This window comes from Dromiciops gliroides, chromosome 5 (assembly GCF_019393635.1).
Source record: "Dromiciops gliroides isolate mDroGli1 chromosome 5, mDroGli1.pri, whole genome shotgun sequence".
Classification (NCBI taxonomy): domain Eukaryota; kingdom Metazoa; phylum Chordata; class Mammalia; order Microbiotheria; family Microbiotheriidae; genus Dromiciops; species Dromiciops gliroides.
Window position 1 is genome coordinate 62,315,641 of NC_057865.1, and position 15,574 is coordinate 62,331,214.

Consider the following 15,574-nt stretch of genomic DNA (forward strand, 5'->3'; position numbering starts at 1 on the left):
CGATGCAACTACCATCTCCCTCTGGTTTGGGCTTCTGCATTCTGTCAAATGACAGACAGGTAAGGACAGACTAGACTGGCTTCTTGACAAACCAAAGCCAGTCATTTAGGAGTCAGAAGTCAGGAAGAAGGACATCTGGCAGAGTCCATCCTGTGACCTAGACAAGGATCAGAATTTTTTAGGCCTGGGGCCCTGAAAAGAGGTTGTAAACAAATAAGGAGTAAGGAGCATTTCTTGCCAGTCCTCAGACACTGAGAAAGCCTAAAAACAAAATGTAGGCCTGTTGAAAGAAGACATTTGTCCTCAGACTATTGTTGGGTAAAAAATGGTCTAAGGGGGCAGCTAGGTGGCACAGTGGATAGAGTACTGGCCCTGGAGTCAGGAGGACCTGAGTTCAAATCCAGCCTCAGACACTTAACACTTACTAGCTGTGTGACCCTGGGCAAGTCACCTAACCCCAATTGCCTCACCAAAAAAAAAAAAACAGTCTAAGATCAGGTATTCTTTATGTAAAGATTGCCTAGTAAAGTCTGCACAGTTATTGAGCCCTTAGGTTATTTACTGCATAAGCCCAACTGCACATATTGGTTTTCTGGAAGGTTCACCATGTTCCTTTTGGCTATTTAGAATAGTTGACCCTTAAAATGTTCCCTCCTCCTTCCCTGTCGTTAACCTTCTTCCCACCCCAACCACTTTTGGGAATGTCTGGCAGGGTTAACTTCCTTTTTATCCATATCCTCTGTTCTTTGGAGGCTTCCGCATCTTTTTGCCATGAATGAGAAGAATATGTCCTCAACATTGTCAAAACACACAGGTAATTCAAGGTCATGGTCAGGAAGATGGGCCAACCATTGTTGTGTACCAAATCATGGTCTAAATTAAGCTAGGGGCAGCTAGGTGGTGCAGTGGATAGAGCACCGGCCCTGGAGTCAGGAGGACCTGAGTTCAAATCCGGCCTCAGACACATAACACTTACTAGCTGTGTGACCCTGGGCAAGTCACTTAACCCTAATTGCCTCACTAAAAAAAAAAAAAAGCGATAAATTAAGCTAAAATATCATGTAAGCAGATTGGAAAATGGGTCAAAGCATGGCCCCCCAAGGAGGGACAGCACTTCTCCTACTATTAACTCTGCATCTTAAAATCAACAGGACTCTGTTGACTAAATTATGACATTGTTAGTGATTGGGTTCTTTTTGACTATCTGAAAAAGCAGAGTTAATATGGTCTAGATTGTCTTTCCCATCTTCTCGGTGTGGACATTGTACCTCCTGTTTTCAATTTCTGGGAACTATGCCAGTTTTCCAAGGACTGAGTCAAGAACAAAATAAATATTTGTAGGTATTTTTTTTAATGTGGGTTCAATGTAATCCAACAGATCCAAAGAATAATGTGTTTAATTGTTTCTCGGTTGTTATTTGTAATTAAGTCAAGATTCAGAGGGTCACTTTACTTTTCCAATTTGTGGCCTGAGAGAGGGAGAAATGTCCAGGCCATTGTCTGGGTCTTCTTTCCAAAGTCCAGATTAAATGATTGAAATTGATTCCATTAAAGTGGTCCAAGTTACACTTTATACTTCTAGATATTAATTAGGCCTTGTAAAGTTAGTAGTAGCTGGAAGTGTCTTTCTAGAAACTCCATGGAAACTATTTCTTTCAAGTCCCTTTTCTTTTTTAAAGGAATTTAAATGAAATGTTTGGACTTCAGACTTTGGGTATTAAAAAAAAAAGTACCCTTATGTATTTCGTGAAAAGCCCCTGTCCTGTGTCTGAGATGAAAAGAAGTCTGGATTCCAGCAGAGATACATGCCTGTAATCATGTGTGAAATGTTTCCTTTGCTAATAATGCCTGTTGGCTGCAGTGCCTCTGGAGTTGGGAGCCTTAGAAAACAGGCGGCCAGAAGTCCTGCGTAGGAAAGCCCATCATCACCTGTTGGGGCCCTGAATGTAAGCGGCTTGGGGGCTGGTCCTGCTCCAGGCTCACAAAGTACTGCCCACCATTCCACTGAGGACCAGTCCCAGGGAGCGGATAGTCTGGAATGCAGTTTGTTTTTGCAGGAGACTTTGCCCAGTAGAAGAGACTAGCTCAGGGTGGGGTTTCCCAGCCCTCAGGCCGGCCCCCTCCCAGACTCTTTCTGGCTGGGCTCACAACTGCAGTTTTGAAAGTTTAGGGTTGGGGAGCGTGCGCTGGAGACAGGGACAATGGAGGAAAATGAAAGCCAGAAATTTGAGCTCAGCCTTCCCTGCTCAGCAGACAGCAGACAGATGAAGGGTAAGTAAAAGAATCATTCAAAGATGGAGTTACATTGAAGCGTGTCCCTCTCCGCCGCTGCTGCTGCTTTTTATAACTTAAGACAGAGTGCATGGCAGAGAGAAGGGGGAAAAGGAACACGATTTCTCTCGTGCATGTATGTGGCTGTTCAAAAGTCCTTTAACTTCTTGTATTGGATTTATCTTCAGGAGCGTTGTTTGTCTTTTTTTTTTCCTTGACTCTCAAAAGCAGAAAACTTGGTGAACTGATGTCATATTTCGTGACATATTCAGCAAGTATATGAGGATCTCTGGCTCCCTAGGGAAGGTTCAGCTCTGCAAGCTGTGGTTTTTAAGACGGTATTTGGGCTCTCTAGCTGTTATGTAGCCCTTTATGTGAATGAAGCTCACTGCGATATTGCCGAGGGTCTATTCAAGGTTTTTCAGGAGACTGAGTTGTGGATTTCACCAGGCAAGTTTATTTTACATGAAAGTCCAGGAGTTCTTTTGTAGCTGCTGCTGTTGCTGCTGCTGCTACTGTTGCTTTTAGAGGAAGCCAAGCAATTTGACCGGCGTGGGGGTTTGTTTGTTTGTTTGTTGTTGTTGTTGTTGTTTTAGTTTTCCATCATCTCAAGTTGTCTTTGGAACATTTGTTGCAATGAAGTTGTCCTTGGGATGAAAGAAAGTTCAATGCTTGGCTGGAAATAAAAGAATTCACTAGCTAGCACTAACCTGGAGGCAAAGTTGGAGGGAGTGTGGGGGATAAGGTTAAGGGAGGATCTGGAAACCAGGCTTTTGGGGTGTCGCTTCCTAAATCCCATCCCCGGCACCTATTTCTACTACCACACCCCCACCCCCACCCCCACCCCCGCGGGGAATTCTCATAAGCTTAAAGTTCCCTGGAGGTTTTAAAGCGGGGTTGGGAATGAATGGCCACTTCAATAGCATTTTGCTGCTACCCTGTGAGTGATGGCCTGTAGTGTCCCTGAATATCGTATCGATGGCATGCTCCGAAAACGCCAAAGTCTGAGCCCCACCTCCTCCTGAAGTTCATTTGGAGGCCATTTAACATCAGAAATATGTGTTCCATGGCATAGCGACGAGTGTGGGGGTCGGGATTATCCACTTGGGAAAGGTATGGTTTCATCTGATAGAAAAAAGGGGAAGTCATCAATGACTCATCTACCAGGAAAATGCAAAACTAACCCCCCACAGAAGAAAATGTAATTTAGAATGGAGGGAAACCTCAGGGGAAAAATACATAAGAAACTATGGAGGTGTGTGTGTCTTAGCTTTGTAGGCAGTGGGATTGGCTGGGAACGCAGTGACCACTTAGTCTAGAGTCCGGTAGCTCTATACCTCAAAGACGCTTGCAAATGATTATTCCCAAGGTCCAAAGCATGGTCTGAGAAGGGATATGTAGAGAAACCCTGGACGTTAAAGTTTCTAGACAGGGCACTTAAAAAAAAGAAAGGCTGATGATAGAAAACTTGGTGGGTGAGTGGATTGTGGATTAATTCTCCCTTCAACTGAAGAAGAATTGCAGCCTCTGGATAGTGTGAGAATATAGTGCAAGGAGCCAGTGTGGCTAGTCAGTATGAATAAGGAGCAACTAGAACAGGAAGATATCTCTAACCATCTGGAGACACCTGGGAATTTAGCAGCATCTGGTCATTGTGTCATGGACAAGGAAAAGCTGTCAACTGTTGGGCTTCCTGCTGACTTGGTAGGTGGGCAGCCCAGGAACCCTCCCTCACCACATTTAAAGTTCACAGTCCCTCCTGCGTCCCCCAGGGTTGCCTGAGGGAGCTACAGGTGCTCTAAGACATCTGCTCCAGTTTTAGCACTGGTCTTCTAAAAAAATATCCAGGCAGGTGGAGAAATCCTGTTCTCTTCCACTCACCCAACTCTGGTTACATTTGGTTAACATAGAAAGGCCTTTGCCAGGCCGGACTGGGGGATGACCAGGCTGGTACTGGGCATGGACACAAGGTGGTTGGTCTCTATTTCCCTTCCCCTCTACTGCTCCACTGGCTCTCCTAGCTCTGTAAGCTGTCAGGAATGTGGGCTGGGGGACCCCCAGAGGCCAGACTGAAAAAGATAATCAAACCTCCCAGCCTAGTTTCACTTATAAAACCAACATCCCAGGAGTTTGTATGCCCTTGGGGATGGGAGGTGAGGGAAAGGACTGGAGATATCAAAATCCCATTCTTTTGCCAGGAAGACCCCCCCCCCTTTTTTCCCCTAGAGGCTGTGTAGTGTGACAAAATTAAAGCAAACATACCAGACCTGAAATCTGGAGACTTGGTTTATATTCCCAGCTCAGTCACTAACTAGTTATACTTTCTTTAAAATCCTATACTTTGGGGGGCAGCTAGGTGGCGCAGTGGATAAAGCACCTGCCCTGGATTCAGGAGGACCTGAGTTAAAATATGACCTCAGACACTTGACACTTAGTAGCTGTGTGACCCTGGGCAAGTCACTTAACCCTCATTGCCCCCCCCCCATCTTATACTTTCCTGGGCTTCAGTTTCCTTATGTTTAAAATGAGAAGGTTCAGGTGAAATCTCCTGACAGATAGGGAATGGACTTAAAAAGCAGAAAGATACATTTAGTTTTGGACAGGGCCAGTGCAGAGTCATTTGTTTTGCTGAACTATGTTTGTGTGTTATGAAGGTTTTCTTCCAGTGGGAGGGTGGTGGAAGGGAGATATAATAAATTCTTGTAAAATTAATTAATTTTTGAAGACTAATAACAAAGTGAAGGTTTGTAAAGTCCAGCTTGCCTGTTTCTGTTTGGTCATGTCCAACCCTTTGGGATTTATTTGGCAGAGATAGTAGAGTGGTTTGCCATTTTCTTCTCCAGTTCATTTTATACCTGAGGAAACTGAGGCAAATGGGGTTAAGTTCACACAGCAAGTGTCTGAGGCTGAATTTGAATTTAGGAAGTTGAGTCCAGGCCTGGTACTCTATTGAGTGCACCACCTAGCTGCCTACCAGATTGACTAGGCAAAAGAAATAACTCAACAGTAAAGACTGCCCAATGGTAAAAAGGCAAAATGGTAATCAGTAGCAGTAAAATGTAGACACAGAGGATGAGACGGATAAATAGTGTCATGGAAGCAACAGAGATGAGTTTGGGACAGACTTCAGGAGATAGTAGAGGACAGAAGAGCCTGGTGTCTATAGGGTCATGAAGAGAGGGACTGAACGATGGAACCATAGAAAGACTATTTGGGGGAATGAAGCATATGAATACACTGGATTTGTAACAAACCAAAACCCTTGCGGTGGCATCTCATTACTTGTTTTTATCAAATCTTTTTTTTTTTTTTTTTTTGTGAGGCAATTAGGGTTAAGTGACTTGCCCAGAGTCACACAGCTAGAACTCAGGTCCTCCTGAATCCAGGACCGGTGCTCAATCCACTGCGCCACCTAGCTGCTCCCTATCAAATCTTAATATTAGTTACCTATCTCATCCCAATGGAAAACAGAAATGATGGGGATTGACTGAATGATTTCTAAGGACCTTTTCATCTCCACCATTTTATCACCTGCACTGTTTATTTAAATGTAAGGGAAGAGGTTTGCTCTGATAGCCCCTAATAGGCACTCTCAATGTTCTTTCCAAGACTTCAGGTCCAAGCAAGCAAACCTATTAATTACTTGACATAATCTTTGTTCCTCAGAAGCCATGGTCTGAATATGAATTCACTTATATATATGAATTCTATATATGAATGTACTGATAAGGGAGTAGTAAGCTCTGAGGATCACTCATAAAAGTGTGTCCGCTGCCCTTTTGTCCCTTTGATGTGGGTTGGCTTTTTTTTTTTGATGGGAGTAGTATAACCCATGAATAAGCCTGAATTTGTAGTTTATACATAATAATGGTAATGATAAGCATAATAATAATTGGAATGTGGATAGCATTTTCAAGTTTCAAAACACTTGTTTTATACCATATACATTATCTTATGCATTATATATATGAATTATATCACAAGACAAGTGGGCTAAATGCTATGTGCATTATTATCCTCATTTTACAGATGAGGAAAGAGAGGCTTAAAGGGGTGAGGCGGTTTACTCATAGCCACAGAACTAAAAAGGCAGGACCAGAGCCCATATCTTTTTATTTATTTATTTTTTAGTGAGGCAGTTGGGGTTAAGTGACTTGCCCAGGGTCACACAGCTAGTAAGTGTTAAGTGTCTGAGGTCGGATTTGAACGCAGGTACTCCTGACTCTAGTTCGGGTGCTTTATCCACTGTGCCACCTAGTTGCCCCTCAGAGCCCATATCTTGCAAACTCCAAGTCCAACATGCAACTCACTACACAGAAGGAGTATTCTTCCTTTTGCTCAGTTTGTTTAGTCTAAATGCTTGCATCTTGGCACTATTTTAAAAAAAAGCCAAAATTTGTTAGCTGTAAATCAACACAAATACAGCTGCCTGGATATTTTCCTTAAGAATGTGCTACTCACCTGTCTTTGGCCAAGGGGAAAATTTCAGGGGAAGAAGTCAGGACCACAGGGGGCAGCCAGGTGGTGCAGTAGACAAAACACTGGCCCTGGATTCAGGAGGACCTGAATTCAAATGCAGTCTCAGACACTTGACACTCACTAGCTGTGTGACCCTGGGCAAGTCACTTAACTCTCATTGCCCTACCAAAAAAAAAAAAAGAAGGAGAAGAAGGAAGAAGAAGGAAGGAAGGAAGGAAGGAAGGAAGAAGAAGAAGGAGGAGGAGGAAGAGGAGGAGGAGGAGGAGGAGAAGAAGAAGAAAGAAGAAAGAAGAAGTCAGGGTGGAGCTGTTGATGCAGAAACAAGGTGGTATTCTTAGTGTGAGAAAATGGGTAGTTGTCTCCTCTCAATGTGGATATAATAGTCATACTCCTCCTGACCTGTTTGTAGGACAAAGGTCTCAGATCCCCTCCTCCCCCTCAGGTTAGCAATGTCACATGGTTCAAGGAGCCCTGGTCTCAATAAGGTCCGCTCCAGAGTTGTGTCCATATAAGGAAGTATAAGGTCCACTCCTGAGTTATGCCCATACAAGGACGAGCGGTGGGAATACTGGGTTCTGATTAGCTAGTTTTTCCATGTAGATTGTAACCCTTGAGTAATTGGACCAGTGATGAAAAAGGGGAGGGTATAAAATAGGGCCTGCAAGCCCCCTTTCTGGGCACCCCCTAGCTGCACACTAGGGTGCCTCCTTCTCATGAGAAGAAAATAAAGAGCCATTGTCACTTCACTGCTGAGTTCCCAAGAATTATTGAGAAGAGGATGGATTTTTCGCTCACACTTAGCATTGACAAAATGGAAGGAGCACTAGACTTAAAGTCTGGAGACCAGGTGCAAATTTTGGAGCCAACATGCCAACTGTGCATCTATGGATTAAGTATCACCTCTGAATCCAACTTTCCTCAGCTATGAAAAAGATATATAGGGGGGGGGGGAGGGAGGGAGGGAGGGAGGGAGAGACGGAGAGGAGAAAAGAGGAGGGGGAGAGAGACAGACACAGACACAGAGACAGAAAAAGACAGAGAGAGAAAATGAGAGAATGATGCTTACACTATGTACCTCATGGGTTGTCTCAGCTTAGTAGAGTGCCATTCATATAGTAGGCACTTAACAAATGCTTGTTGACTAGACTTGACCCTATTTGCCCTTTGGAAGACTAAGGAATATGTTTCTATAGGTGCCCTGTCCTCTTCCATCCATGGAAGGAATTGTCCAGAGGAATCTAGAGAAAAGAGCCTGAAGGGGAAGACATTCAGTTTTCTCTGACTCATACTTTCACCCTGTGGTCTCACCATTAGGTTTGACTGAGATTTGCAGAATCTCAGAAGACATCTCTGTTTAAATGTTAGTAGTAAATGATACTGGAGAGCTTGGGCGGAGGAGAATTACCTGCTGCTTGGCATTATTCTGACTCCCTTTTCTACCGATGGTAAAGGGAGGTCTTTACTCTGGGGCCTCTGGCCCCATCATTATTCAATAGAACTATTATGATTTGGGAAACAGTGAGCCTGGGAGGTCCTTGAACTGTATTATCCCAGGTCCTCCACCCACTCTTTCTCTCTTTTGTTTCCATCCCCGGTTATTTCTGAAAGACCTTATTGAAAGACTACATTTATGCCCAAGTAGCTGAAGTTGTAAATGTCATTCTCCCCTTGGTCATGGGAGACTTTTCCTGTGGCAATTCTTGTAAGCTGAGCTCTGTCTCTTGAAGGAAAAGTATCAGATTACTGGGATGTGTGATCAAAGAGCTTTCTATGGAAAAGAAGTGTTGGTCTTTGCTGGGTAGAACAGGTGTCTGATGCCAAGGGGGCGCATGAGAGGTGGGGAATGTTGAAAGGAAAGAAAGATGGGATGAGGGAATAAAAGGTTTTCTGCAGCTATCCTTCTATGACCATCACACAGTAGTGATCTTGCGTTTTTCTTCTTAGTTTCTCTGAATCTGGTAATGCGAATGAAAGAATGTATTCCCTGGAGATCCACAAGCAAGAGGAATTAGAAAGATGCCGGTAGAAGTGACCTTCGCAGTGAGAGGCGTTAGGGAACAAGGACAGGCCAACTGGCAGGAAAGTCGAGAGTATTTACAAGGAAGGGGAAGGAAGAATTCCTCCTCCTCTTTTTTCCAGTTTCTCTGAGATAAAATATATTTACTCTCCGTGATTACTCTTCTTGTTCTGTCTTCATTTCAGGGGAAGAAATAAATAACTCTTGTAAATACATGGAGGAGAGCTCAAGTACTTGACGAATTGGTGATTGGAAATGCTCACGGTTGTTAAGTTCATAATAAATAAGCATTTTAAAAATGTATTTCATTAGAGTGGGGGAGCTTCTGGCATGAGGATGCCATTTAACCAACAGATCTCAACCATTCATGACTTAGTGGGTGATTCCTAGGGAGCCACCTGCTTTATATGTGCTTTGTACACAGCTGTGTCTGTTGTATTCTATTTCCCCATGAGAACAGAAGAGCCAGAACAGTTTCATTTTTGCATCTCCAACCCCCAGCACTGTTTCTTGCACATAATTGGTGCTTGATGGCTGGTTGGAGCAGTGGCCAGAGTTTTGTACTTGGTTCAAATCCTGCTTCACATATTTCCTAGCAGTGTGACCCTAGTTAACTTTTCTCAGGTTCAATTTCCTTTTCACTTAAGGGAAGGAAGGGGTCATGGGGTAGCTAGGTGGTGCAGGGGATTGAGTGTGGGGCTTTGAGTCAGGAAGACTCATCTTCCTGATGTTCAAATCTGGCTTCAGAAACTTACTTAGCTGTGTGACCCTGGGCAAGTCACTTTACCCTGCCTCGGTTTCCTCATCTGTAAAATGAGCTGGAGAAGTATATGGCAAAACACTCCAGTATCTGTACCAAGAAAACCATAAATGGGGTCACAAAGAGTCGGACACCACTGAAATGACATAACAACAAGAAGACTTCCATGGGCTGTTGTGAGGATCAAGTGACATCAGATGTAAAAGTGCTTTGTAAAAGTTAACCTATATCGATGCCAGCTGTCATTGTTAGTATTATAATTGTCAAAGGACTAAAGTGCACATAGAGATTCAATGACTTGCCCAGGGTCACACAGATAGCAACAGAAACAGGGTCTTCATGACTCTAAAGTGAGCACTCCATCCACTATGCCGTGCTGCATCAGTGTGACAGTCATTTATTATTTTCAGACCCTGTACCAGGTACTGTCCTAATTCCAGGGATTACAAAGAAAAAGCAAAAAACAAACAAACAAGTAAAAAACCCAAACAAACAAAATCCCTCCCTGTCTTCAAAGAGCTTACATTCTAATGGGGAAGAAGCATATCCAAGAAAGGACCTTACAGGTCATTTAACCTAATTCTCTCATTTTGTACTTAAAGGAGAATGAATTGCTGAGAGGTTAAGAAATTTGCCCAAGGAGACACAGGTAGATCTTTGGAGGGTACAGATTTAGCTTTGGAAGGCAATTTAGAGGCCATCTGGACCTACACCCTCATTTTATAGATGAGGAAATTGAGGCCCAGAGAGACTAGGTCACCTTCCCAAGGAGCTGGGATTTGGACCCAGGTCCCATCACAATATCACCCATTTATACAGCCTTCCTTCATTTATCCCCCTTCCTTGGGGCAGCTAGGTAGCGCAGTAGATAGAGCACTGGCCCTGGAGTCAGGAGGACCTGAGTTCAAATCTCACCCTTAGACACTGAGTGACCCTGGGCAAGTCACTTAACCCAAATTACCTTAAAATATCTGGGGTCATCTCTAGTCATCCTGATCTATATCTTGCCACTGGACCCAGATGGCATTGGAGGAGAGAGTGAGGCTGGTGACCTTGCACAGCCCTCCCTCACTTCAATCCAAATGCTTCCGTGGACAAGAGAACACAGATTTGCTACTTGCAGAGAAAGGATAACCATCTTTTGAATGCTTGATAATGGAATGAGTACCCTAAAGAAACAAAATGCACTTTTGATCTATAAACCTCATTTAAGTCAATGACTCCAAGGCTTCCCCATCCCCCCCCAAAAAGTCTACTATAGCTCCCAAAAGTTTGCAGAACTACACCTGCTTCCTTAGGCTGTTCAGGACTGGGAGTGTTCTAATTAGTAAAGTCATAGGAAGTGAAGGGACCAACTGGGGATGTGTCTAGAGCCTACATCGGTGAATTGGCTGTGCTGTGCAGAAAGAACCATTCTGAAATTCAAATATATTTTTCTGGATAACTGTGGAGTGCTGGTCATTGAGTCTTTTCTCCCAGACTGACATTTCCAGGCAAAGCTAAGGAGACAGTAATAGACTTGATGACATTTCCTTTAGGCCTGTTGTTTCATGTCTTCGGCAACCCTGAGCACAGATGACAGGGTGAGCTGACCTGTTCATCTGGCTCCAGATAAGCAGAAGTCTCCAATAACCAGAAAGTACCCTTTTCTAGTTTCATGAGAGAGATAAATGTCAAGAAAATACATTCATGTCAATGATTTCTTTTATTTTGAATGATTTATTTTTATTTTTTCTATTTTTTTTTTTTGCAGGGCAATTGGGGTTAAGTGACTTGCCCAGGGTCACACAGCTAGCTAGTAAGTGTTAAGTGTCTGAGGTCGGATTTGAACTCAGGTCCTTCTGAATCCAGGGTCAATGCTCTATCCACTGCGCCACCTAGCTGCCCCCAAATGATTTATTTTTAAAAAGCAATTGCCAAGGACCATACAGGGTCAGTTGTTGTTGTTTGTTGTTGTTTGTCCTTCATTCTCAAAGAGGACCATGACATTGGGAGGTGATGTCATGACTTGCAGTGAATTGGATTTAAGTCAGGGGGCCTATGCAAGGTCACCAACCTCACTCTATCCTCCAGAGCCATCTGGGTCCAGTGGCAAAATATACATCAGGATGACTGCAGAAGGCCCTGGATATTTTAAGGCAATTGGGGTTAAATGACTTGCCCAGGGTCACACAGCTAGTAAGTGTCTGAGGTGAGATTTGAACTCTGGTCTTCTTGACTTCAGGGCCAACAACAACAACAACAGGGTCAGTAAAGAATCAAGAAGGCCTGAGTTCAAATCTGCCCTGAGATACTGACTAGCTGTGTGACCCTGGGCAAGTCACTTCACCTTACTTTCCTCACCTATAAAATGGGGATGGGTTGTTGTGAGGATCAAATGAGACAATACTTGTGAAGCCAGAACAAAAGCCTTTATTCAGTTAGATACTTTTATAAAGAACAGACACTTAGTAGCTATGTGACCCTGGACAAGTCACTTAACCCTCTTTGCCTCAGTTTCCTCATCTGTAAAATGAACTAAAGAAGGAAATGGCAAACCACTCTAGTATCTTTACTGGTAAAGACAATCCCATGAAGAGCATTGGTGTGATATGGTCCATAGGGTTCTGAAGAATCAGATGTGACTGATTTGTATGTTCTTTCCAGATCTAGAGCTCGAAGGGACCTCAATGATTATCTAATCCAAGATCTCTGCTTTTCAGATGAGGAAACTGAGACTGAGAGAGGTTAAGTCAGTTGCCCAAGGTCACAGAGGTAGCAGTAAGTGATAGAAGTGGGATTTGAACCCAGGTCCTCTGACTTGAGAGGCAACTTTCTACTGTGCCACAATGATTGCCTCCAATCTCCAAATTTGTTCTGATGCATTCATCATGTCATTTCCTTCTCCCCTGTCATTTTCTCGTAGCATTTAGTTCAGTTGAAGTGTGCCCAAATGGGTTTGATTTTTACATATCTGTAATCCTTAGCTCTAATGGTGTTTTCATTTTTGCTCTGTTTATGCTAATAAGGAGAAAATAGAATTGTCCAAGTAGATCACAGTCCAGTGAGATTCCTGTTTCTATGTGGGGCAGTCATTATTTTTTGACCCTGACAATGAATCAAATGTTTATGTTATGAAGACCTTACAAGAAATTCTGTTGTGAGCATGAAATATTCAATCAGAAATCCAGGTGAAATCATCAGAGGGATCTTTGGGGTGATATAGGCTCCCTTTTGGGGGAGGCCAGAGAGACTAAGTGGTAACATGGTTATTATAACCAGTCCAAGAAGGTATTCTGGTTTTGAAGAACCCCAAGGGGAAAAAAATCAGAAACAATAGTTTCAAGTGAACTTAGATGTTTCAAATGTGTCATTCTTGACTATTTTACCTGAGTTTTTCCTTTACTATTGCCAGAAGAAATAAAATCTTAACTCATATTTCTTTCTTTTAAAAAAGGAAATTTATCAATTTGTTTTCATATCACTTGGGGGGGGGCAATGAGAGTTCAGTGACTTGCCCAGGATCACACAACTAGTGTCAAGTTTCTGAGGCTAGATTTGAACTCAGGTCCTCCTGAATCCGGGGCTGGTGGTTTATACACTGTGCCACCTATCTACCCCTCATATCACTTTTTTTGGTTTTATTTTGTTTTTTTGGTGAGGCAATTGGGGTTAAGTGACTTGCCCAGGGCCACACAGCTAGTAAGTGTCAAGGGTCTGAGGCTGGATTTGAACTCAGGTCCTCCTGAATCCAGGGCCAGGACCTAGCTGCCCCGGTAATAGATTTTTTTAAAAAGAAAGAAGGGGCAGCTAGGTGGCGCAGTGGATAAAGCACCGGCCCTGGATTCAGGAGGACCTGAGTTCAAATCCAGCCTCAGACCCTTGACACTTACTAGCTGTGTGACCCTGGGCAAGTCACTTAACCCCAATTGCCCTGCCAAAAACAAAAAAGAAAGAAGATAAAATCATTTCAGTGAAATCAAACAAGTCTGACAAGGTATGCAGTAATCCATGTCCGACACAGTCCCCTACCTCTGCAAAGAAGAGAGTGAGGCACATGTTTTAAACTCTTCAGCCAGACCAAACTTCTTGGTCATTATAATTTCATAGCATCGTTTCTAGAGTGTTTTTTTTTCCTCCACACATTTCTTCCCCCCCCCAATTTTAATAGTACTTTATTTTTTCTAGTTACAGGTAAAGATGGTTTTCAACATTTGTTTTTTTAAGATTTCTAGTTCCAAATTTTTCTCCCTCCCTCCCTTCCCTCCCCTCTCCCCAAGACAGAAAGCAATCTGATATAGTTTATATATGTCTAATCACATTAAATATATTTCTGCATCACTCCATACACATTTCTTCACAATGTTATAATAACCTGTCTCATAGAGCCTCGAATGAGTTTGTTAAGGAGAGATTTTTACCAGGACTTGTATTCTCTCACCTTTCAGATCAGGGGAAAAGCAATCTGCATGTGACGTCATCTGAAGATGCAGGATGTCTCCGAACCAAGGACCGCCTTGCTAATGGAAACAGTCGTCTCTCGGTTTCCAAGTCTTCCCGCAATATCCCAAGGAGACACACCGTAGGTGGGCCCCGTAGTTCCAAAGAGATACTGGGAATGCAAACATCTGAGATGGACAGGAAGAGAGAAGCTTTCCTGGAACATCTGAAACAGAAATACCCTCACCACGCTACAGCTATCATGGGTCACCAAGAAAGGCTGAGAGATCAGGTAGGAAACATAGTGGTGTCAATGGAATCATTTTATTTGGAGAAATGGACAATTTTATTTTGACTTTGGTATTCCAAGCCCCTAGTACAGTTTCTGGAACATTCTTTACCTGGTATGGAATAAAGTGTCTTTCATTTGGAGATCATTGCAGTTGAAAGAGAGATCTGGATAAACTAGAGAAGGGAATCCATGGTTAGGAAGAGACTTGAGTACATATAGATGATGTGGGTGAGGGAGGCACAGAGCATAATAGCTGTCTTCACGTACCTGGAAGAGTGATAATGTGTTTTGCTTGACCTTGGAGAAAAGCACAAGGAGCAATGGGTGAAAGTTTCAAGTAGACAAATTCAGGCCAAGGGTAAAGAAAAAACCCCTTCCTAATAATCATTGCTGTCCATGGAAAAGATTGGGAGGTAGTGAGTTACCCCTCCCTGGACGTCTTTAAGCAAAGGGCCGACTGTTGGATATTTCATAGAGGGAATTCATTTTTGTGTCCATGTTGGACCAATTAGTTCCTGAGGTCCCAGATAACTCCAAATTGTGGTACATTTGGTCATGCCTTCTGGACAAGTCCATGGTCTTGTTGCTTGATTCACCATTCAAGGCTCTGTAGCAGGACCAAGAGAAAGGGAAGAGGGTACAAAATGAATGAGACATAAAGAGGAGTGAGCTTTGACATTCCTTTTTGGTTCCATCAATCTTAGAACTTAGATTCTTGTGTGGGAATAGTATGATTGGAGAGACAGTAGATCTGAGAGAAAAGAGCCTTTATAATCAGTACTCAGCTGACTCATCTTATCTCTCTAATATGGTGCTTCCTCTGACTAAACCACATCAAGTTAAAGCATTGGAGATAGCATTGGTTCTTAAAAGGGTATGCCACAGGGTGTGTACCTTGCAGCAAAGGTGGGGGAAGAAATCAGATTGATGGGATTGGGATGTGCCCTCACTCCCACCCCATCTCTTTGGAAGCTTGACAAGCTTTTTCCACAGCTATTTGTTAGTTTGTTTGTTTTTCTTGTTTTGCTCTTCACTGTTCTCAGCTACCTTTTCCCTCCGTTATCTTGACAGCCACACTGAAAATACCCAACTGTGGCTTAGGGTGCTATTGTTTCTTAGATAGATACAATTACTTTATAGCAGACAGAGCAGGTTTGGGGATGTGAGAGCTATGATACCTTGATGGACCTCACAAACTAAGTAGAGAATCTTATCAGGCTGGTCAACAAATATAGGAAGAAGAAATACAGAGCCCAGACTGGTGTGCATGGGGGGATGGTCACTGGTATTGATTTTTAGCCTTAACTATAAAGGTAAATGCAGTGTTTTATGGCTA

The 15,574-nt window shown here is 43.1% G+C and overlaps 1 protein-coding gene across 3 annotated transcripts in view; it reads left to right on the forward strand.

The window, feature by feature from the left end:
• The window catches only part of KIAA1217 (KIAA1217 ortholog), a 587,997-nt gene that overhangs the window by 179,678 nt on the left and 392,745 nt on the right, over nt 1–15,574 (forward strand). For all 3 annotated transcript variants that reach the window (XM_043968401.1, XM_043968404.1, XM_043968405.1), the window contains exon 2: nt 13,955–14,238. In XM_043968401.1, the coding sequence (XP_043824336.1) occupies nt 13,955–14,238 (284 nt within the window). The remainder of the gene's footprint in view (nt 1–13,954; nt 14,239–15,574) is intronic.